Source organism: Cupressus sempervirens, chromosome 5 (genome assembly GCF_028749045.1).
Source record: "Cupressus sempervirens isolate cs-2001-9-10 chromosome 5, ASM2874904v1, whole genome shotgun sequence".
NCBI classification, from domain to species: domain Eukaryota; kingdom Viridiplantae; phylum Streptophyta; class Pinopsida; order Cupressales; family Cupressaceae; genus Cupressus; species Cupressus sempervirens.
In genome coordinates, this window is record NC_143122.1 from 15,570,069 (window position 1) to 15,590,148 (window position 20,080).

The following is a 20,080-nucleotide window of genomic DNA, read 5'->3' on the forward strand; positions in this document are numbered from 1 at the left end:
AACCACTCAAATTATAGTATAAAAGGGGCAATTAAGCCCTTCTCACAACTCCTGAGGGGAGTGCTTAAAAAATTTCTAACAAATTCTGCATATGAATTATTTTTCTTCGTTCTTTCCTCAAAGTCATCTTGATGTATCTTAATTTATGTAGATACAGACTTTAACACTTCTTATGTTAGTAACTAGTGTATAATGTAGCATTCAAATATATGGTTCCTCACATACCTTATTTTCTTAGTTTGAAGTGGTGTGATCACCTGAACCATTGAATTGGGTGACCTTAGCTTCACCGTTTCGACTACTACCAGCTTCTACCTTCTTTTCTTTGAGTTTGATTCATCTAGTTCCTTTTTTTCTCTACATCAACTTCAGCTTTACCTATGTTGTGTTCATTTCTTGGTGTTGATGCCCTAGTTTTACTATTTCCACTCAAATGACCAATCGTATGATAATTGTAGCAAGCCAAACTTTCCTTAATGCAACTCTTCAATTTTCCTATGAAATGAGTTCATATTCACCATAGTAATGACAAATGTACCTTGTATTGTAATCCCAATTATATATGTCACCTTGTTTGTGTTGGAAATGATTGAAAAGATCATGAGGGAGATCGTTGGAAATGATTATATGGAACTAGTAAAGAATGTTCTTAATCATTGTTTTGTCATTGATGTCAAACTTGCTACCTGTAGGAATGATAATTGCTTTAGTGATCCAAATACTATCAATTGGTTGATTAACAAGGAGGAGGCAATCAATAAAGATGTAATTAGAACACCTAGAGAAAGGTTGAAGTTATGATGTTGTAATGAAGTACAAGGATCAACTAAGCCATTGATGAAATAGTGTATTGATGACATACTCTAAGACACAAAGAATGGGCACACTGAAACATATCAAAGGTGTAAGGTTTTAGCTAAGTCATTTGTAAAGCCTAACTAAGTAGAGAGGAAGCCGAGCAAGCTATTAAGTGCCGAATAGATTCTTAGTTGAAGTCCAGCAAGTTCAACTTCAAGTTTCGAGTGAACTTCAAATGCTGAGAAAATACAAGTGCCGAGCAAAATCAAGTGTTGAGCAGAATCAAGTGCCAAGCAAATACAAGTGTCGAGTAGCACAAAGGTGTTGAGCATCAGTAAACCAATAGTGCCAAGTTGTTGCATTATTTTGAAAATCAAAGATTCACCAGATCTAAGCTGACAAAGTTGTTATCTTGAATTCTATGAATTAAATGGATGATAAGAATGATGAGCTAGTGGCATTGAACACCATGTAGAATTTTTTTGGAGAATACAATTGGACTCTAGATGAAGTTTCTAGATAAGAGCAAGATATGGGGTAGATAGATTGTATCTTACCTAATCCATTTGAAACCCTAAAATTGGAGAGGGAGAATTAAGCAACAAAGGAAAATTAGATTTCTATTTAAGGATTCATAAGGTCATGAAGCAAGTGAGAGAGGAGGTCAAGCATGAAAGCATAATTGCTGAAGAAGGTGCTAAGGAGTAAGAAAGCACAGTTACTCTGCTTCAACAGATGACCACAGATATGATTGCATTGGTATGATGAGTAAGAAGACTCAAGGAGACAAAGCTTGAGATGACAAGATGTCAGAACTGAAGTGATTAAAATCCAAGCAAAGGATTAAGCTAAAGTGTGATCTGAAATCTGCAAGATATGTTGTAAGTTGTATCAGATCAAAAAGCCATTATTGTTACTCTCTTGCAATTGTAATAGATAGTTTAAATCTTATGGACTTAGGTTGGTTTAATAGCCATGTTATAAATCTTTTAACAGGGTGACATTCCAAGTGAATGTTCTAAAGTCCTTTGATTAGGCCCATTCCTAACAGTATGGTGAAATCCTCTAACAAGGTCACATTTAACAGTGTGTTGTAAGCCTTTAACAGGGCAGTCTTTTAATAGGGCATCACTTTAGAAGATTGAAAATCAAGTAGCATGTTACTGGTGGTTTTTCCCAAATTGGGTTTCCATGTAAATCACTGTTTCATGTGTTGATCTTACATGTTTTATTCATGCATATTGACTTACTGTAATTTTCTGATTGATTTTAGTTTGGATGGATGAAAAGTTTATGGGCTTATTATAAGTTGTGAAAAAGTATCATTAGGACATTTGGACCTTGGATAACTAATTTACCCCCTGATCTCAGTTATTCTAAAGAATTCTAACAATTTGGTTGTATTACCTCGATTCTTGGTTGTCCAGTTAGGTTTATCCTTGCATTTGCATTCTTGAGCTCTATGTCCATACTTATTGCAATTGTAGCAATCTCCTTCAAATATAGGTGCAATTGGTGTATTGCTAGCCTTTGATCTACTTTTATGTGCTTGATATCCTTTCTTCTTGTAGTTAAAACAGTGTCCATTGAATTTTGTTTTAGGATTTTTCATACCATTCTTGCTTCTCTTGATATTTTTTGTATGTCCAAGTTGCCCACGATGATTGCATGAAGGTTTTTTGTGCTTTGGCTTTGCATTCCTATGTTCTTCACTTTTTGATGATTCTTCTTCCTCACTAAATGATGAGTTCTTGGTATATCCTAGTCTAGAGGTGTCACTAGGTGTCCTTGATGATCTCATTAGTTCTTAAAAGTATCTCACAACTTGATTGGGTTTGTTTATCCTCTCAATGAATTCATTTTTAGATCTTAACTCATTCCTTAGTTGACCATTCTATGAACTTAGATTTTCAATTTGTATGTCTTTCCTATTCAATTCTTGATTTGGAAGTAGCAATTGATTTACCATATCTAGTTGATTGTTTTTAATAATTTCACTTCTTCTAACAAACAATAAATTAAATGCATTCATCACTAATCCATGTCATATCTAGATTATTAACAGAATATCCATAAATTTTAATGCTCAAGTAGATCTAACTATTTATCATGGAAATAAAATTAATGTAAATGTAAAAATATAACACATAAGATTTGGTTACCTAGAAACCCTCCAATGTGAAGGTAAAACTAGGGTGGGGATGATACCTACAAATCTTCAAAACTACAACAATAAGGTGTGCTTGTTAAAGCTACAATGTTTGATTATTTATAGTGATATACCCTATGAGGGGTCTTCCCTACTAAGAGCATATAAAACTTATATAATCTACCTGATTAAATGATTTCAAACTAACAACTAAGTAAACACTTTGTTAAGAGATTTATATAGGCCTATTAGGACCACTTTGTTAGGATATTTACCTTGATTTACATGCTAGAATGTATTAGTACTAGATCCTTTAGTTAGCACTCTGATGTTAGATTATGGATCTTTTCTATCCAATTTCAATTTGATCTCCTATATGATAACTTTTTTCTATCATTCACAACTCCATTATTTTCATGCGATTACTTATTCTTTTGAAATCACATTTTGAACATGATACTAGTGGTTGAGATTTTTTTACTAAGTCATATTCAACTAGTTGAATTGGAGTCTCGGTAAGATTTAGACTTTTTTTGTTGTTTTATATTTATGTATCCTTGCACATGATTGAACAAGTTAAGATCCTTGGTTTGAAGGTTTGTATCCTTAAACATAGTGATGTGAAGTATCTATTTACAATTTTTCCCTTTATCATACACATTTCTCTCTTTTTCTTATATGTTACCATGAGTGTGAAGTGGTTCATGATTCCATTAATTTGAAGGCTAAATGTACCATTCTAAATTTAAGTATCTATAATTAGATTCTCATCTAGGCCCCACTTTACCATGTAAGATCTCCTACATTGATTTTTGACACACTATTCCTATACATTTTATCACTTTAAGATCTTCTCCACAATGTCCATTTGTAAACCAAAGTTTGAGATTTTTTGGTGGAAATAGGTTCTCTAGGGTGACCGATTTCCTGAGATTTTCACCAAAACCTTAATTGTGGGCTTTTCTTAATGGTTAAGTAGGAAACCTAAAATGGTGTCATCTTCCTTTGATTTTTTAGCCCTAAAATTTTGTTAGGGGTATATTAAAATCCCATCTCTCATCTTTTGAATAATTATGACATCATAAAAAGTCAAGTTCTATCCTACAAATTTGTATCACAAGAATTCTAAGGTAGATTTGAAGAATTTTAAGATTTTCTCCAAGTCAATCTTCTCTGAGGATTAATTTTATTTCAATAATTGAATGCCAAGTAAAGGAGTCCACTATGAAGGAATGAGATATCTGCATAAGAATAAATTTAAATATTTAAGAATTTATATGTTTAATCAATAAAGTCATTGGTTCAACTCTCTCTCTCTCTCTCTCTCTCTCTCTCTCTCTCTCTCTCTCTCTCTCTCTCTCTCTCTCTCTCTCTCTCTCTCTCTCTCTCTCTCTCTCTCTCTCTCTCTCTCTCTCTCTCTCTCTCTTTGTGTAGCATTTTAGAAAGCTACAACATCTATTGTTAAAGGTTTTCTCTTTCATGATTTAAGGTTTTTGTATGGAGTCAAAATTTATTGCATTACTTCTTGTGATTACATACAAAGAAATATTATACCATCATGGTATGAGGAAATTAATTAATTAATATCTAGCTTCTATTTCCTTTCAATACTAGTTTATTTCATTTTAAACATTTATTCCTCAAATAAGGTTTAACTAAAGAAAACCCCTCCCTACATAATAATACCTCTAATGTATATGTGTAGTAATAAGTGGCACCTACATTGGGTCAAATGTAGGAAGTTCAAGATCTTGCAAATAGTTTCTAATTTGAATTGTCTAAAAGTGCATAAACCATATCATTGGCCTAGGTGAGCTAGTTCAAGGAATAGGTCATCCTAGGAGACCTACTCCCTCCAAAACAACTTCATGTTTATTTTTTAGGTTACTTATATATCCTTTAATGCTCATTGTTGGCATGTATAAAATAGATGAGATAAGTTCATTAGCTAAACACTTTAACTCTAAGTCATTCAATACAAGAGAAAGAAGCACTTCCAAACATAAATCTCACTATCAAATCCAAATGAGATAAAGGGATCAAAATACTAAGTTTTCATAATACCAAGGAAACATGCAACAAAAGTCTCGTTAATGTAATGTTCATTAACCTTATGATTTGAAATGTGACTAAAATGAATTGATTGATAAATTTACCAAAGTTTAAAATATCTTAACACATATAATATCCTAATGAAATAATAAATCATATTTGACATACCAAATGAAAAGAGGGAAGATGTATCAACTTGAAAAGAGATAGCAAAAGGCACTTGCTTGCTCAAAAAAATGACAATCAAAAATTACAAGTGGAAATTTGACTACATATCTAGAATTTTAAAAAAAACCATAAAACCCTAGAAAGTGTCTAGATCTCAAGGTGCATGTAAACTTGGTAAACCTATATATGTATATGTTCACTCCAATGACTTTTTTCCTAGAGGTGAAGAGTACAATCGACCTCTATCCTACAGATAGATCATGATAATAGGTTTCCACATCTAAATTCATAATTTTGATAAGAGGGGTTGTCATTAGTTAACCACCCATTGTTTTGATCTCCACCTCCACAATACCCATTATAAAATTTTTTTGTTCATATGTAGTGCTCATGAATCCTAGAATGCAGAACTAGAATGTAAAGAGCGAAGAAATACTTAGAATCTTACTATATAATCAAAACCCTAACATATAAGTGTGCATGTAAATATTTTTAAACTATGAAGAGACAAAAATCAAATTTGAAAAATAGCATAGAAATCATACCAAGCCCCTAAGGCTAAAGTACTTTATCCATACTCATTATCCCTTTACATTGCCATGGTTTTCATGAGTATCTTGTTGAATGCTAGAATTTAAGGGTATGAAAGATGACCTTATTTGGAAATGAATGAATGTGATCAAGCCATTTGCTTCCACATTGCAATTTCTCTATGTTAGATTAAGATTTCCATATGTTCTCTTGCACCTTACTTCTATTCATGCCAAATAAGGCCAATGATGTCTTTTTTAACTTATTAAACTATGATTACCCCACAAGAACTCACCACTATTAGAGTAATTAGATATTTCCTAATTAACTCTAGTTGCTTAAGCTAAACTTTAGACATATAATAATTAATTATTTTGGTGCAACCTAGGTTAGACCTTTTTAGAGTTTCGATCTCCTTTATAAGGACAATCTCTCATAATATTAATTAAGAACCGAGATTAATTTACTTTTGATAATAGAAATCTCTCCTTTTTCTCATCAAGGATGTCTTGTCTATGAATCTAGCAATTTTAGCCTCCATAGCTTTTGATTCTCTCTTTTCATGATAGGTGTTTACATGTAGGTGATTCTTGAGAGTTGTGGGGTTGATCTTTTATCAAGTTCAACATGCTATCAAAGCAGTGTCATTTAAGGACACTCACGGAGATTAATATATTCTTGGGATTCACCATATCTTGTGACTTATTGTACATGCACTACTCATGATAAAGTTCCATGGGGGTTGATTTTCTTCTTCTTTTTGTGCATGAGTCTTTGTCTAGTATGCATTCATTCTAGCTTGGAGTGACCTTTCTTTCTTCTAATGATTTCACTATGTAATTTTGGTTGTATTCCCTCTACATGGTGGTTCACAAGATTCAAAGTATTTTTTGATGGTGGTAATGGCATTTTTTTTGCCATTGTCTAGCATATTTTTACAAACTGTCCTTTATTTTCACATGTGCAATCTTGGCCACCAATTTTTTTCTAAATCAACCCTTTTCCTGGCTCTATGTTTCCGGTGGCTAGATTATATTTTCCAATAGGGGTCATTTTCAGGAATTTTTTTCCTTCATGGTTGTTAGACCGTCAAATTTGGGCTCATCACTTACCTATTTGGGCCTACCTTCACATTGTTTCTCATATCTCATGTATATGGACTCCATTTTTTGCAAATGAGATATTTTTGGAAAGCTAGTTTTGAGCTTGTCACAATGGTATAGTTACATTTTAGTTTTGATGTTTTTTGGATGGCTTTTTCTATTGTCAAACTTTGAAGCTCCATGTTGCACTTCAGAGGACATATCTTGAGTATCCAATCTCCAATTTGGGAATTCTTTATATTATTGGAGACGTCTTTCCAAGATCTTTCTAGTGATGCTAGTTGTTTTTCCATATTATGCTCCAAGAACATTCTATTTAATCTTATACATTTTTGCATTCTAGTGGATATCTTGTTTGTTTCAGGTTGGGGGATCAATTTTGTTGCTTTAGATGATTCTTCATGACTTGTTCTATATACTGTATTAGTCTTGTGTCTCTTTTGGTCTATTTAGACATCATTTGTATGCATTCTTTCAAACACACTGAGATAAAATGTCATACTATAACTATATTTTCATTTCAACTATTTGCCTTATTTTTCCTTCTAAGTAGAGAAGTGTCATTTGAGGACACTCATGCAAATTATTATATTCCTTGGATTCACCATATCTTGTGACTTATTGTACATGCACTAGTCATGATAAAGTGCCATGGGGAGTTGATGTTTTGCCTTTGTTTGTCATCTTCCTTTGTCCAGTGAGTGTCCCTTCCATGACATTAGCCTCATGATGTGTTTGCTATTGATCACCTTAGTATACACATATGTACTCTTTTGTGCATCTTGATTGTGGTTCCTTGACATGCAGTTCTTTTTGCCCACTTTTCTAGTTTCCTGTTACCTCACCCTTGTCTACATTAAGGGGGTTCTTCTATTGTTTCTCATAGTTACTTTTGATAGAGCATTGCAACTTTTACATGCTTCAGTGGTGTTCTTCATGATCATCTTTTGTCCCTATCTTCTAGGACATTCCCTAGTTTGGAGGCTTCTTTAGTACTTCACTAGTTTCTTTTAGCATTTTTTCCATCTCTTTTTAGAGTAGGGTTTTTCCCATGTAGTTTTCTCTATTTCTCCTCTTTTCAAAGATTTGGCTGTGCTTGGGTACCTCATCAGGCCCTATTTGCTAGGATGCAATTCTACTTTATGTAGTAGTTTCTAGGCTTTTTGTTACTCCCTAAGTTTATCTTAAGGGGGGGTGTTAAAGTAAGTATATATTTCCTAATTAACTCTAATTTCTTAAGCTAAATATTAGGCATCTAATAATTAATTCTTTTATTAATTATTTTGATGCAACCTAGGTTAGGAATTTTTAGGGTTTTCATCTCCTATATAAGGAGGATATCTCATTGTATTAATTGAGAACTAAGATTAATTCACTTTTGATAATAGCAATCTCTCTTTTTGCTCATCAAGAATGTCTCATCTATGGATATGGGAATTTCAGCCTCCATAGCTTTTGCTTCTCTCTTTTTGTGATAGGTGTTTCCATGTGGGTGATTCTTGGGAGCTATGGGGTTGATCTTTCATCAACTTCAACAACTATAATTAGAAGGAAACCCTTGAAATTTGGAATAGAATTAGGGCTTGAAACTCAAACACTAGAAGTATAAGTTGATCTATTTGACCTATATTGGTCTAGGATAACTGGGTTGACCTATACTAGTATAGATTAACTAGTTTGGACTATATCCTAAGATGCTCAAATTATAAGAAGACTTTCCAAGACTTATGACTAGAGAACAATTGTGAGTAATTGCATCGATGACTAAGAAATCAAGATCAGAATTAGGAATCAGGGCCTACAAAGATGAATATGTGTATAAGTTATATGCTACCTCAATATTTGTGAAAGGGAAAGGGGGAATTAAGGAGGATGAATTAGGTCCTACCTAAATTTCATGTAAGAGAGAGAAAGGGAAAGAAAAAATGGGTGCTCCAAGTGCAAGTGTACAATGCAAACACATTGAATAGAAGTTAAATGTCATAAATTGAAGTGCTTCTAATTTAATATGGTATGATACTAATGTGTGTGATTTATGTTAGCATATGTATCCTAAAACTTATCTCTTTTTATTCCTTCATCTTGTATCATTCAATCATATCTCCCTAATTAACTTTTCATATTATGAAAGGATCTTGATTCTCATGCAATGCTTGGACCCTTCTAAGTTTGTTGGTCATCTCTTCTTAATAATATGAAATAGGAAATATGATCTCATCCCCTCGATCCCCATATTCTTATTGGACAAAAGATATTAGAATTTCCTCCTTGTTCATTTTTATTGCTAAAGTAATCTCTATAAATTCATTTTCATGATGATCTTATTAAAATAAAATAAAAACCCTATATGTTTTCTTTACATGAAAAGGTAAGTTTTGAGATTTCTTTTCATTAATATTTTTTTCTTTGGTGGTTGACAATATTATACTTGTTTATAAAAAGTTACAATATTACTAGATATTTAGAAAATCCAGTTATACAAAATAAATTACTAAAAATTCAAATTATAACCCTTGATATTTTCTCTATGGCTTACTAATTATCCAAAAAAAATGTTAATATATTAATATGATACATTGACCAAGTTGCACAACCTTTAGAAAAGATCTTAGTCAAGTAAGGTCATCTTTATAGGATAATTTAACTAGTCATTCCTTCTATTTGAGCCAAGAATAGAGCCATTTACACATTCATAATGACCTTTCTTTATCATATTCTCAATCTTCATTGTCAAAAATTTATTTGTAGTTGGTTCCTATAGTAAGACATACAACTAAAAATGTCACATCGTGATATGTTGTTCAACAAAGCTTTATTAATATATTATAAATACTTCACAAATAAAGTAATTCATATAATCAAAAATATATAAATTGGTGATTGGCAACAATAGAGGGTTATTAGTATATAATTGAATACCTCATACATGATCTCTTCTACTAATAAGTCATTTCAAATTTCATAACTGACAAGGAACACAATATAAAAATACTTATCATGCATGACCACTATTGGCTTTATATAAAATTTATAACCATTTCTTTTGATAGACCTAAATGCTCCTAAAATAAACGTTTAGTTCACATCCAATAATTATGATGAAATTATTACATAAATAGACAACTTTCTAATGTTATAATGAATCTGAATTGAATTCCTTTTATATAAAAACATGAAGACCATATTTAAGATAGTTTGACACACATGTAAGTTATTAGTTGTTTTGTGATAATATCTAAAAAATATTATAAACTCTTATTAAGTATAAACTAAGTAAATATTTGGATAGTCTTCCTATTTATCTACATATGTATCTATAATTTTAGGTCTACCATATTAATGGGTAAAAATAACACACCATATTTACATCTCTAGAGTATTTACTCAAACATTAAGTATTTTTCCTCTAAACTTGTTATGATATAAATCTCATTAGTCCAATTTTTGGCATCTACTTGATCCAAAACATAGTTTTTGACTAATACTCATGAAGAAGAGTAAGTTGCCTTTGTCATGGGAGACCATCCAAACTATCTATACATTGCCTTGAAAGAATGTTTGCACTTAGAGAGACCTTTTTGGTTAGAAAAAACTTAAACAACTCTATATAAGTGAATATGTGTGCGTGAGAGAGATCTCCAATGACTTGTCTTTCCCTTAAGTTTAAATTTTACAATCTTAATAGTTTACCACATCTACGATGGAATGAATCCTGTCTGACTATTGTATCCAAGAGAAAGGTTTTTAAGTTGACTAAGCATACCCAATTCAATAGGGATACTAACATAGTGTTTATTATTATCCAAATACAATGACACTAGAGAGGACATGTTTCCTAGGACGAATGGGATTGTACCTATCAAGTTGTTCTCTAAAAGAATAAGTCCAGTAAGTCGAGAAAGCATAGCCAGCTCGATATGAATACTACCATAGAGTTTGTTTTGAGACAAGTTCAACATAATTACAGAAGATAGGTTTCCTAGAGAAGACTAGTATCGTGCTTATCAGGTTGTTTCTCCAGAGATGAAGTGTTTCAAGTTTAGTAAGCATAGCCAATTCAAAAGGAATACAAAGTCAATTCAATTAAAGAAGACAAATTTCCTAGGGAAGGTGGTTGTACCTGTGAGGTTATTTTGAAAAGATAAAGTCATTCAAGTTGGATAAGCATACCTAATTCAGAAGGAATACTACCATGGAGTCTATTTCAAAATAACTGCAACTTACTCAAAGAGGAGAGGTTTCCTAAGAAAGGTGGGATTTCGCCCATCAAGTGGTTTTCTCCTAAATAAAGGATTTCTAATTTTGAAAGAGGCCAAGCTCGGGAGGGATAGTGTTGCTCAAACGGTTGTAGGACAGTATGAGAACCTGCAAAACAACCAGTATGAGAACCTGCAAAGAGCGGCAGGCGAGACAGCCTCCCTAGCTGTGGAGCAATTTGACCTTGGAAGCTGTTATTCTTGAGAGCAAGCACTCTAAGAAAGGAGAGGTTCCCAAGTAAAGGGGAGATCGGTGCCATCAAAGACATATGAGCGAGATTCAAAGAGAGTACGCGCTCATGGCGAGAGGCACAGACAACCCCGGTCCAATTGCAAAAGGAGTGACGAGGAGACCAATCCAGCAATGAATTGTATGGGTCCACGGAGAGGGACTGCTTGAAACTCAGCAATGCTTCTTCATCGGTATAATATGAAGGAGAAGAGGACGAATGGGGAAAAAAAGGCATTGCAGAGAGAATGAAGAAGAGAAGCATAGCCATATTATTCATCTCTATTCCACTCACAAACAACTAATTTGCTGAATACCCAAGTCTCTCTCTATGTCATTTGTTGTACTCTGCAAGATGTGGTTATTATAAAGCTGTGAAGTGGTCAATGGTCATGAAGAAAAATGGGAGAGAAGTCGGTTTCCGCGTCAATTTTGTTTTCTGTCTCTTGTTTTTATGTGAACAAAAATCTACGCTTGTCAATAAGAAAAAAGACATTAAAAATGGGGGAAGTCGGGCTGCAATATTCTCAAATATCATCATCTTTCGCTTAATAAATTTGTTGTTGTTTTGGCGATCAAAGTCTACGCTGGCAAATAATGAATATATTTTCTTGCACGTAAGACAAGAAGTGGTGAAATATGATTACAAAGACGCAAGATATTTATTACATCGATCTTTACATGGGAATATGAAAGAAAAGTGAAATAAAGCATCTTAATTTAGCAAATGATGAATATATTTTCTTGCGGGTAAGACAAAAAGTCGTGAAATTTGATTACAAAGACACAAGATATTTATTACATCGATCTTCATATGGGAATATGAAAGAAAAGTGAAATAAAGCATCTTAATTTAGATTTACCAGCAATAACATAGATTATGTTGTGATTATCGGGATTTTAATGGCAGGCTGGTAAATTGAGGACACAGCTATCCTCCCTATAAATTGTACTATAAATTTTCAGCATTTGATCTTCATGATTTGTATATTTAGTGATCGAAAACAATAATTTTTTTGAAATTTTTTTGGTGTGTTTTAGAGAATCTTGAAAACAATTATGTTTGACTTTTTTTGTCTTTGGTAGATTGCGCCTTGAGATACTTATTTTTATGAATATCTACATTTGAACTTCCAAGAGAACTTGCAAAATGTTTAAGTCTATTGATTAAGATTAACAAGTAAACATAGCTCAAGATAGTGTTTGTGTGCATGTTTTCTATTGAATTGTAATATTGGTCTATATTAAAAATTAAATATTGTAAACTGGGTATTTTTTAATTAAGAATATAGATTTTAATGTTGGTAATTGAATGGTTTGTTTAAGGGAAAAAAATGGGGAATTAGTTTATATAATAGATAGAGATCTTTTCATATAATAAATATGCTAAGAGATTTGGGAATTCTGAAGAAGAATATATAAAAGAATCACCCTAGGCAATAAGAATCCTAAGATACAAAGAAGAATGAGGAAAATTATTTAAAATTTGGAAGCCAAGTTTGGAAGTTGTGAAGGAAGCAAATCAAAATCTAGAGTTAAATCAATGGAAATCCCTTCTACACTAGTCAAAAATAATAATGGGATAAGTGATAAGTAACTTGAGACAACTTCCATACCTATTATTAGTGAAAATGATGAAAGTGAAGAACATGTTGAGAGAGAGAAAATCGGGAATTAGTTTATATAATGGGTACCATTAAATGAGGAGAAGATATAGTTGTCATTTAAAGAATCATACTTGATCATGTCAAATAAAGACTCTTCAACAACGCATAAGAAAGTAGTTGATAGACTAGCTACCACTTGGTGGGATGCATTTTAGTTGCTAAGGAAGACTTGCAGTTCGCCATGGATCTAGAAGTAGTGCTCCTTTATGGTCCATAAATCTAGGATGATGATTCATCAACTCCTCCAAGTGCTTTGACTTCTCCTTCTAATGGTTATCATTTTTCTTTATAAAGAGATAAAACTATTTAAGTACTCCTCATTCCTTGGGAAGAGTTAGTTAGTTAGTTAAGATTTTATGAATAAAAGGGTCATGTTCATTCTTAGAAGAACAACGATGTTACATTAATATGCATTGTATTTATAGTTATGTTTATGAGCAAGTTGATGTACTATTAAATTTCTTATCACTAAAGTTATGAAGGTTTTCTCCTAAATATGTTGTGTTAATTTGGACACTACCTAAGGGGCCCCACTTAGGGAGTTATCTTCATTCATTTTTGGTAATTAGGGTAATTATCAATATTTTCAGTTGTGCTTTCTATATTTTTTTCATAAGAAACTTAGTGTGACTGCTCCTATAGCTAATAGAAACAAAACGTTGTCTAATGTTACTGGAGACACTAGGAACATAGTGATATTTGTTTTAAAAGTTGTGTAGGCTTTATTCTTAGCAATACAAATTAGAATAATTTCATTCTCAACATTTACATTTTGAGTATGATAGTTCTAGGTAGGATATATGTCTAAAAGAGGAAGTTATTGCATATACCATGCTAACTCATTTTAAGTTTAACATCCTTGGGTTGATGATTAAGTGGTGTCTTAGGTTATAATTTGATTGCCAATTGAGATATACAACCCCTGAGTGAAGGAATATCCATTCCTAGTCATAAACCAAATCTTGGCCACTACATTTTTTGGTGTTATTGCTAGGGCTTCTCTAATACATAATAGTTGCAATATTCTTCTTAAGTTTACCAAATTTAGTTTCTTTGTTTTTAGTGTTTGTCTATGTTTTGCCTAGTTGATGGTTGTTGATGGGTTTTCCCTTCAAAACATTCTTTACACTTATTGAAAAATAAATGGAATATCATAGCTAGTGATCTTACACAAAAGCTCTTATCCAACTTCAATTGTTTTTGTGTACTCTTTCCCATCTCAACAGTGGACATATTCTTCCTCGTTGCAATGTTTTAGAGTGAAGATAGTAGTCAAATCTCTTGATTCCATTTTCTTAACAAAAAACTTAAAAACACTCAATTTGCACTCTTCATTATATGATATTGCTAGTTTTAGGTAGCCTTCATTTTTTTAACTAAATATCCAAGTCTAACAACTTTATCAAATATTTATTATCTATTAGGAAAACAATATGCCAAGGTTTTGTGTAAGAAATCATTGATGAAAGGATGTATTTTGTCTTATTCAATGATGTTATTCCCATCACACTACACAAGTTGTACAAAATACTTCAAGAGGTTGACTTTTTTTAATATAACTTTAAAAATATTCAATGTATTGTGATAATATATTCTTCATAGAACCTTATATTTTTTATAAAGGACAATTGCCAAAATCTATTTTAATTTTTAAACCAAAACTAAATCTCTAAAATTAAAATGTCCTTATCTTTGTTCCCATTGCCAATTTTAATTCATTTTATTAACTTTTAAGGCTTGGTTTCTTTGAGTAAAATAAAGAAAAAAAGATTATCATGTTTGCATTTACACAACTACCTCTATGTGTGATTTGCCTCCAATTATACATGCATCTTCATAACAAATACTTGATAATTTTCTTCTACAGATTTGTTTTAAACCCAAAAACCTAGACTATTATACATATGCTTTATCTCAGCATGTTCAAAAACAACTACATTAACACCTTTTCTTTTGGTTTCACAAGACTTGTTATTCCCAAATGCCTTTGTGTTATTATGCTTCCATATAAGTCTAATTCTAAGTTGATGTTATAATAAGAGCACCTTGAAACAATCAATCACATGTTATCTTCACTAATATTTATGTTAAAGCAAGAAATGGTCAATTTTTTGTATCTAAACTTATTTAGAGTGATGAGAAACTTATTTTATTTGACACTTTGATTCATAGTGAGAAATTTATTGCAATGGAAAAACTTAAACATTTATTGTAGTTATTACCTCTATGATCTTGCCTATTATTCACACTTCTTTGGTATTATAATCCCTTATTTGGTGTTAGGCCTAAATACATATCATTTAAAATGACTATATTCTTATCCATCATATTATATGAAGATAGTAAGTAGTGTTGCTTGAAGGAAGACTAGTAGAGATGTATCATACCACAAAGCAAGTAATTTCCCATCAAATTTATCTCTTATAAAAAGCTATTTCCATAAATTTAATTTAAACATTATATAGTGACTCGTTAGGCATGCCCCTACTAGAATATATGTCCATTTAGAATTAAAATTTTACTCCAAGATTAAATGATCTCAAAAAAAATGTTTTAAGAAATGTAGACATTATAGACCTAGAAAATACATGCACCTCCATAACCATAACCAACCTTTTTTTGTAAAAGGTAAGAGCAATACATTTGTCCAAGTTTTTTTTCTAGGTCACTCTTTTTATCATTCAAATTACTAGTATATATTATGTTATCTTAGTCCTTCATACCACATACCTCCAATTTATAGTAAAATATAATTTTTGAATATCAAATTTTCCCTACTTCTACTCAAATCCCATAAGCATGGTTTCACTCCTGTAGAATAATTATCTCAATATCTGGGTTTCTATTCTATGTAAGCACAATCCTAGTATTTTTTTAAACAAGTTTGATTGAGCACTACTTATTTAGATTTCACATGTTACTTTGGAAAAATAATTTTTGTATCATTGTCATTCTTTCTTGCCTTGTTGAAACCTAAAAGATGTCTTACATAGATGCCCACTTTAACATTTGGCATTTTCTTCTATCCTAGCTATGTCATTCACTACTACTATTGTTCTCTCTATTGAAACCTCACCATGTAATACAAAATTCTACTTTTTTTTTGGTATTTCTTTGTGCTTATCATTTTTAGTAACTCTACTTAATGTAAACTTTCTCACATCTCAAACACAATATGTTGTCATAAGCTAAATGAATCCAAAATTAATAATAGAGATATTCTTTCAAAAAAAATTTTTTTACTACAAACAGAAAGGCTCTAAATTATAACATAATGAATAGCTAATATACATGCTATACAAATTTTGCTTCTAAGGAATTCCTAGTGAACATAGATTAGAGAGATCTTACATCTTGTTAATGTTGGTAATTTTGAATGCCTTGATAATATTAATAATGATTCACACCATGGGCTATTCTTTTTGTTTCCAAGAGACCAAGCTGATAGTAGACACATCTAGAGATTTCATCCCAAAGGCCAAAGCTATATCTAAGTAATCCACTCCTAATTAATATCAAACCATATTCGTTAAGTGATCACACATCCACCTTTATTCCAAATCTCACTAAATTAGGAGGCATGCATAGTTGCTACTCAATTTGAAGACATATATAGTTGCTTCCTAACTAAATATTGAAACACATTATTCCAAACATAAGCATTCCGAATTTAAAATGAATCAATCTTAACAAATCTTTGTCTCTTACATGGTACTACAATAAAAATGATTGCTAACATAGATGAACATTCCCATTGCAAATTTGAAACTTCACTGATGATTTTTTTAGTATGTTAAATCTTTCAAATTTATATATATCAAAAGTTACAATAAATTAAATTTCAAATGTTTGTTACCTATCTAATAAAATATGCAGATCAAAGGTCAAGCCTATCCTACAATGTCAAACCTGAGTCAGTCGGGATTGATCCATATAAATTTCTATATCTATTATAATGATTGCATGACACATCAAGAGCATTACTTTTTAGGCTATAGTAAATTCATTATTTGCATATCTAGCATTCACGATCCTTCGTTTGATTGAGAATTAATTATGTCATTGTATTTTTTCAAATATTTATAGATTGATTTACCTAGTATCCTCAATAGAATCTAGGAAAATGTGTTAAAAAGCCTTAGTTGAATTAACCTAAATTTTGTGTAAATAACACTTTATTCTTTTTCCTTCAAATAAAATTACAATTTTATTTATTGATTTGTACAATAAAGTATAATATGAACCATTACATGTTGAAATGTTTGACCAATTGAAAAATAGTTATAGGATGAAAGTTTAAAACAATTAATAATATTTATTGTTTTCTTATACTAATAAATAATTTAAAATCCCTGAACGTAAAGGGAGTTTTATTGTACTCAAGTTAGCAATATAAAGAAAGAAAAATTGACTTAAATATACTAAATGCTTATTAAAATTACCTTAAAAAATTGAACATTCACAAAATTTAAATTCGACAATAAAAACATACATGAAAACCTTGCCTACGAGAACTTTATATAGAGAAATATTATCTTGTTAATAAATTTACGTTCTTATGGATAAAAAAAAGTGTGGCACTCGAACATGCACATTATTTAATTTACGTTTTATACAAGGAATTCCAAAAACAATGATTGATAAAGATGTCAATTTATATCACGAATGAAAACTCTCTTAAACATAATGGAAATCATGAACGTTCGGAAATATTACAAATTAATAAACATATTCCAAATAGATAATCTTTTTGTCCTTCAAGTTTTCTCACAATCACGATTTAGCTTTTGAACTTTTTCGTACACGAGAATAACTGAGAAGATTTCAACATTCTTGTACACCAAAATATACCTGACGTTGCACCATGTACATAATTCATATAGCTTTGATACAAGGAATACCATAAGCAGCAACTGATAAAGATGCCAATATATCTGATGAATATAAACTCTCTTCACCATAATAGAAATTATGAATGTTCAAGGAATATTGCAAATTACAAAATTTACTTAATGAAATAGCATTTTTTCCTGCATCCTAAATTTGTTATGGTTGAGACCCTTGAGTTTGCTCACAAACATGATTTAGTTTTTGAGCGCAATGCATGCTATGGTGTTGAGTTCTACAACCAGCTGCATCTAGGGGAAGCTCTTGAATGTTAAGAGCAACAAACATAGATCACAAAGATTCTTTTCATGCCCCTTGTTGGATTGAATATAAAAATAGCATTTGAATATCTCAACGTGAAAAAAATACCCGAATAAAGCAAAAATCAGTCCATCACTTACACTTTTTGGCACTAAGACTCGAAACCATTGCAAAATATGAGCAATCACCAGTTTGGCACATGAAATGTGTACACTTCAAGATATTAGAACATTGAATTTTTATAGCATCTCATAGCAGAAAACATAGATCCTTAGCTGGGCCATTATTTTGCAGCTTTGCTTTCATCTTATCTACTTGAATTAGGATTTTTGTCTCTTTTCACATCAAACAAGAGTACTACATTTTATTTGATCATACTAACCCATTCTGACATGAGCAATTTTGAAAAACATCAACACATATGATATACACCAACATAAAGCTTTGTCAAACACACGAAAAGCTTACGTTTTGGAATAATGGATATTGGATGGTATTGTTATAAGACTAGATGATTGGTATATTTTGTTTCGTTGTTTTACTCCAAGGGATTGAGCTTAATTTGTTAAAGCCCAAATGCTAACGGACATCTAATATAGAATTCTAATTCTAAATTGTAACTCTCGATCTTCTAAGTTAGCTTCTAATGTAGATTTCTAAGTTGACTCTTTGTCTTTCATAAGTAGTTTCTCATGTGGTTGCTTGAAAACAAAAAATCATATTATGGCCGTGCTCGCAAGAGCAAAATTTACTAAACAATTAGAATAGCCAAGTCCCAATACTCCAAACTATTTCATCAAGAGATTAGAACCATACCCTTGTCCCTGTCTGCACATCTTTTTTTAATATACATATAGTACAGGTTTATTCATGGTGTATGCATGCTCTTGAAATTATGTATTGTAGATGTCATTAGAGTGAATGGTAAAAAGTGAAATATTTTTGTAACTTTTCATAATAAAATGCATATTTATGAATATAAAATCAACAAGGACTTGACCTTATATGTTTTACTTTATCAAATAGCTATGTTAATTGTATGGTATATCTATAATAGCTGGCTATAATTAAACAACAAAGACTAGAAAACCATGAATGCAACGAATAGAGCAGTGATGAACAATGAACAGGAATGATGCTCTGTGGATCCTTAACATAGCCCGTAAAATATGCAAGCCAAAAAATCTCTCTCGATAGATTGAGAGGAATGAGAAAGCAAATTTTCTTTTATAAGAATAACTGAAATCTCAATGAGAAACTAACAACTTCCATTCCATCCAACTGATGAAAGTATTGTCATTGGTGTCAAAGAGTTTAAACTTCAAGATATGAAGAAGTCTAATGACTGACATAAGATGTGACACTAATATTGAAGATAAATAAAAGATGATAGATGTGCAGAAGAAAAATAGCAAAGAAACAGAACAACACAATGTGCTATCACATAATAAACTATATTATATTTCATTCCCTGTGATCTCAAATGAGTACATAGTATTTTTTATAAGAAAGCATACAATATTCTAGATAAATCTACCATTAGCCGAGAAGACAAAACATCTACAAACTTCTGAAAAAATATTATAGCCGACATTTGAACAAACCCTAAACCTAATAATCTAGAAGTATAGATTACAAAATGAGAGATCTAGAACTCTCAATGAGAAGATAACAATAAATAAAGTGGTTGGAGTAGCTAAAGGCAGGGGAGATTAAAAGGATAGCTAGAAGCCTACGTCACCAACACTCCCCCTTAATCTTCACTGCCATGTATGTCTGTAATACCAATACTTTCTTGAAGATGTTCAAATACATTCTTTGCAAGAGGCTTTGTGAAAATGTCTGCCAATTGTCCTTTAGACCTGCAAAACTTAAGATATATGTCACCATTATTCACTAATTCACAAATATAATGATATCTTATATCTATATGTTTACTATGTTGATGAAAGACATGATTTTTTGATAAAGCAATAGCA

The 20,080-nt window shown here is 31.4% G+C and overlaps 1 protein-coding gene across 1 annotated transcript; it reads right to left on the bottom strand.

Annotated features, from left to right (window-relative positions):
* Nucleotides 1-11,005: 11,005 nt before the first annotated feature.
* On the bottom strand, nucleotides 11,006-11,557 carry LOC149554382 (LRR receptor-like serine/threonine-protein kinase EFR). The gene has a single exon (XM_089828853.1). The coding sequence runs from the start codon at nucleotides 11,555-11,557 to the stop codon at nucleotides 11,006-11,008; it is 552 nt and encodes a 183-aa protein (XP_089684979.1).
* Between the last annotated feature and the right edge of the window lie 8,523 nt (nucleotides 11,558-20,080).

Bases quoted from the DNA above. Each gene is read 5' to 3' on its own strand.
- LOC149554382 (XM_089828853.1), bottom strand. From the start codon at position 11,557: ATGGCTATGCTTCTCTTCTTCATTCTCTCTGCAATGCCTTTTTTTCCC.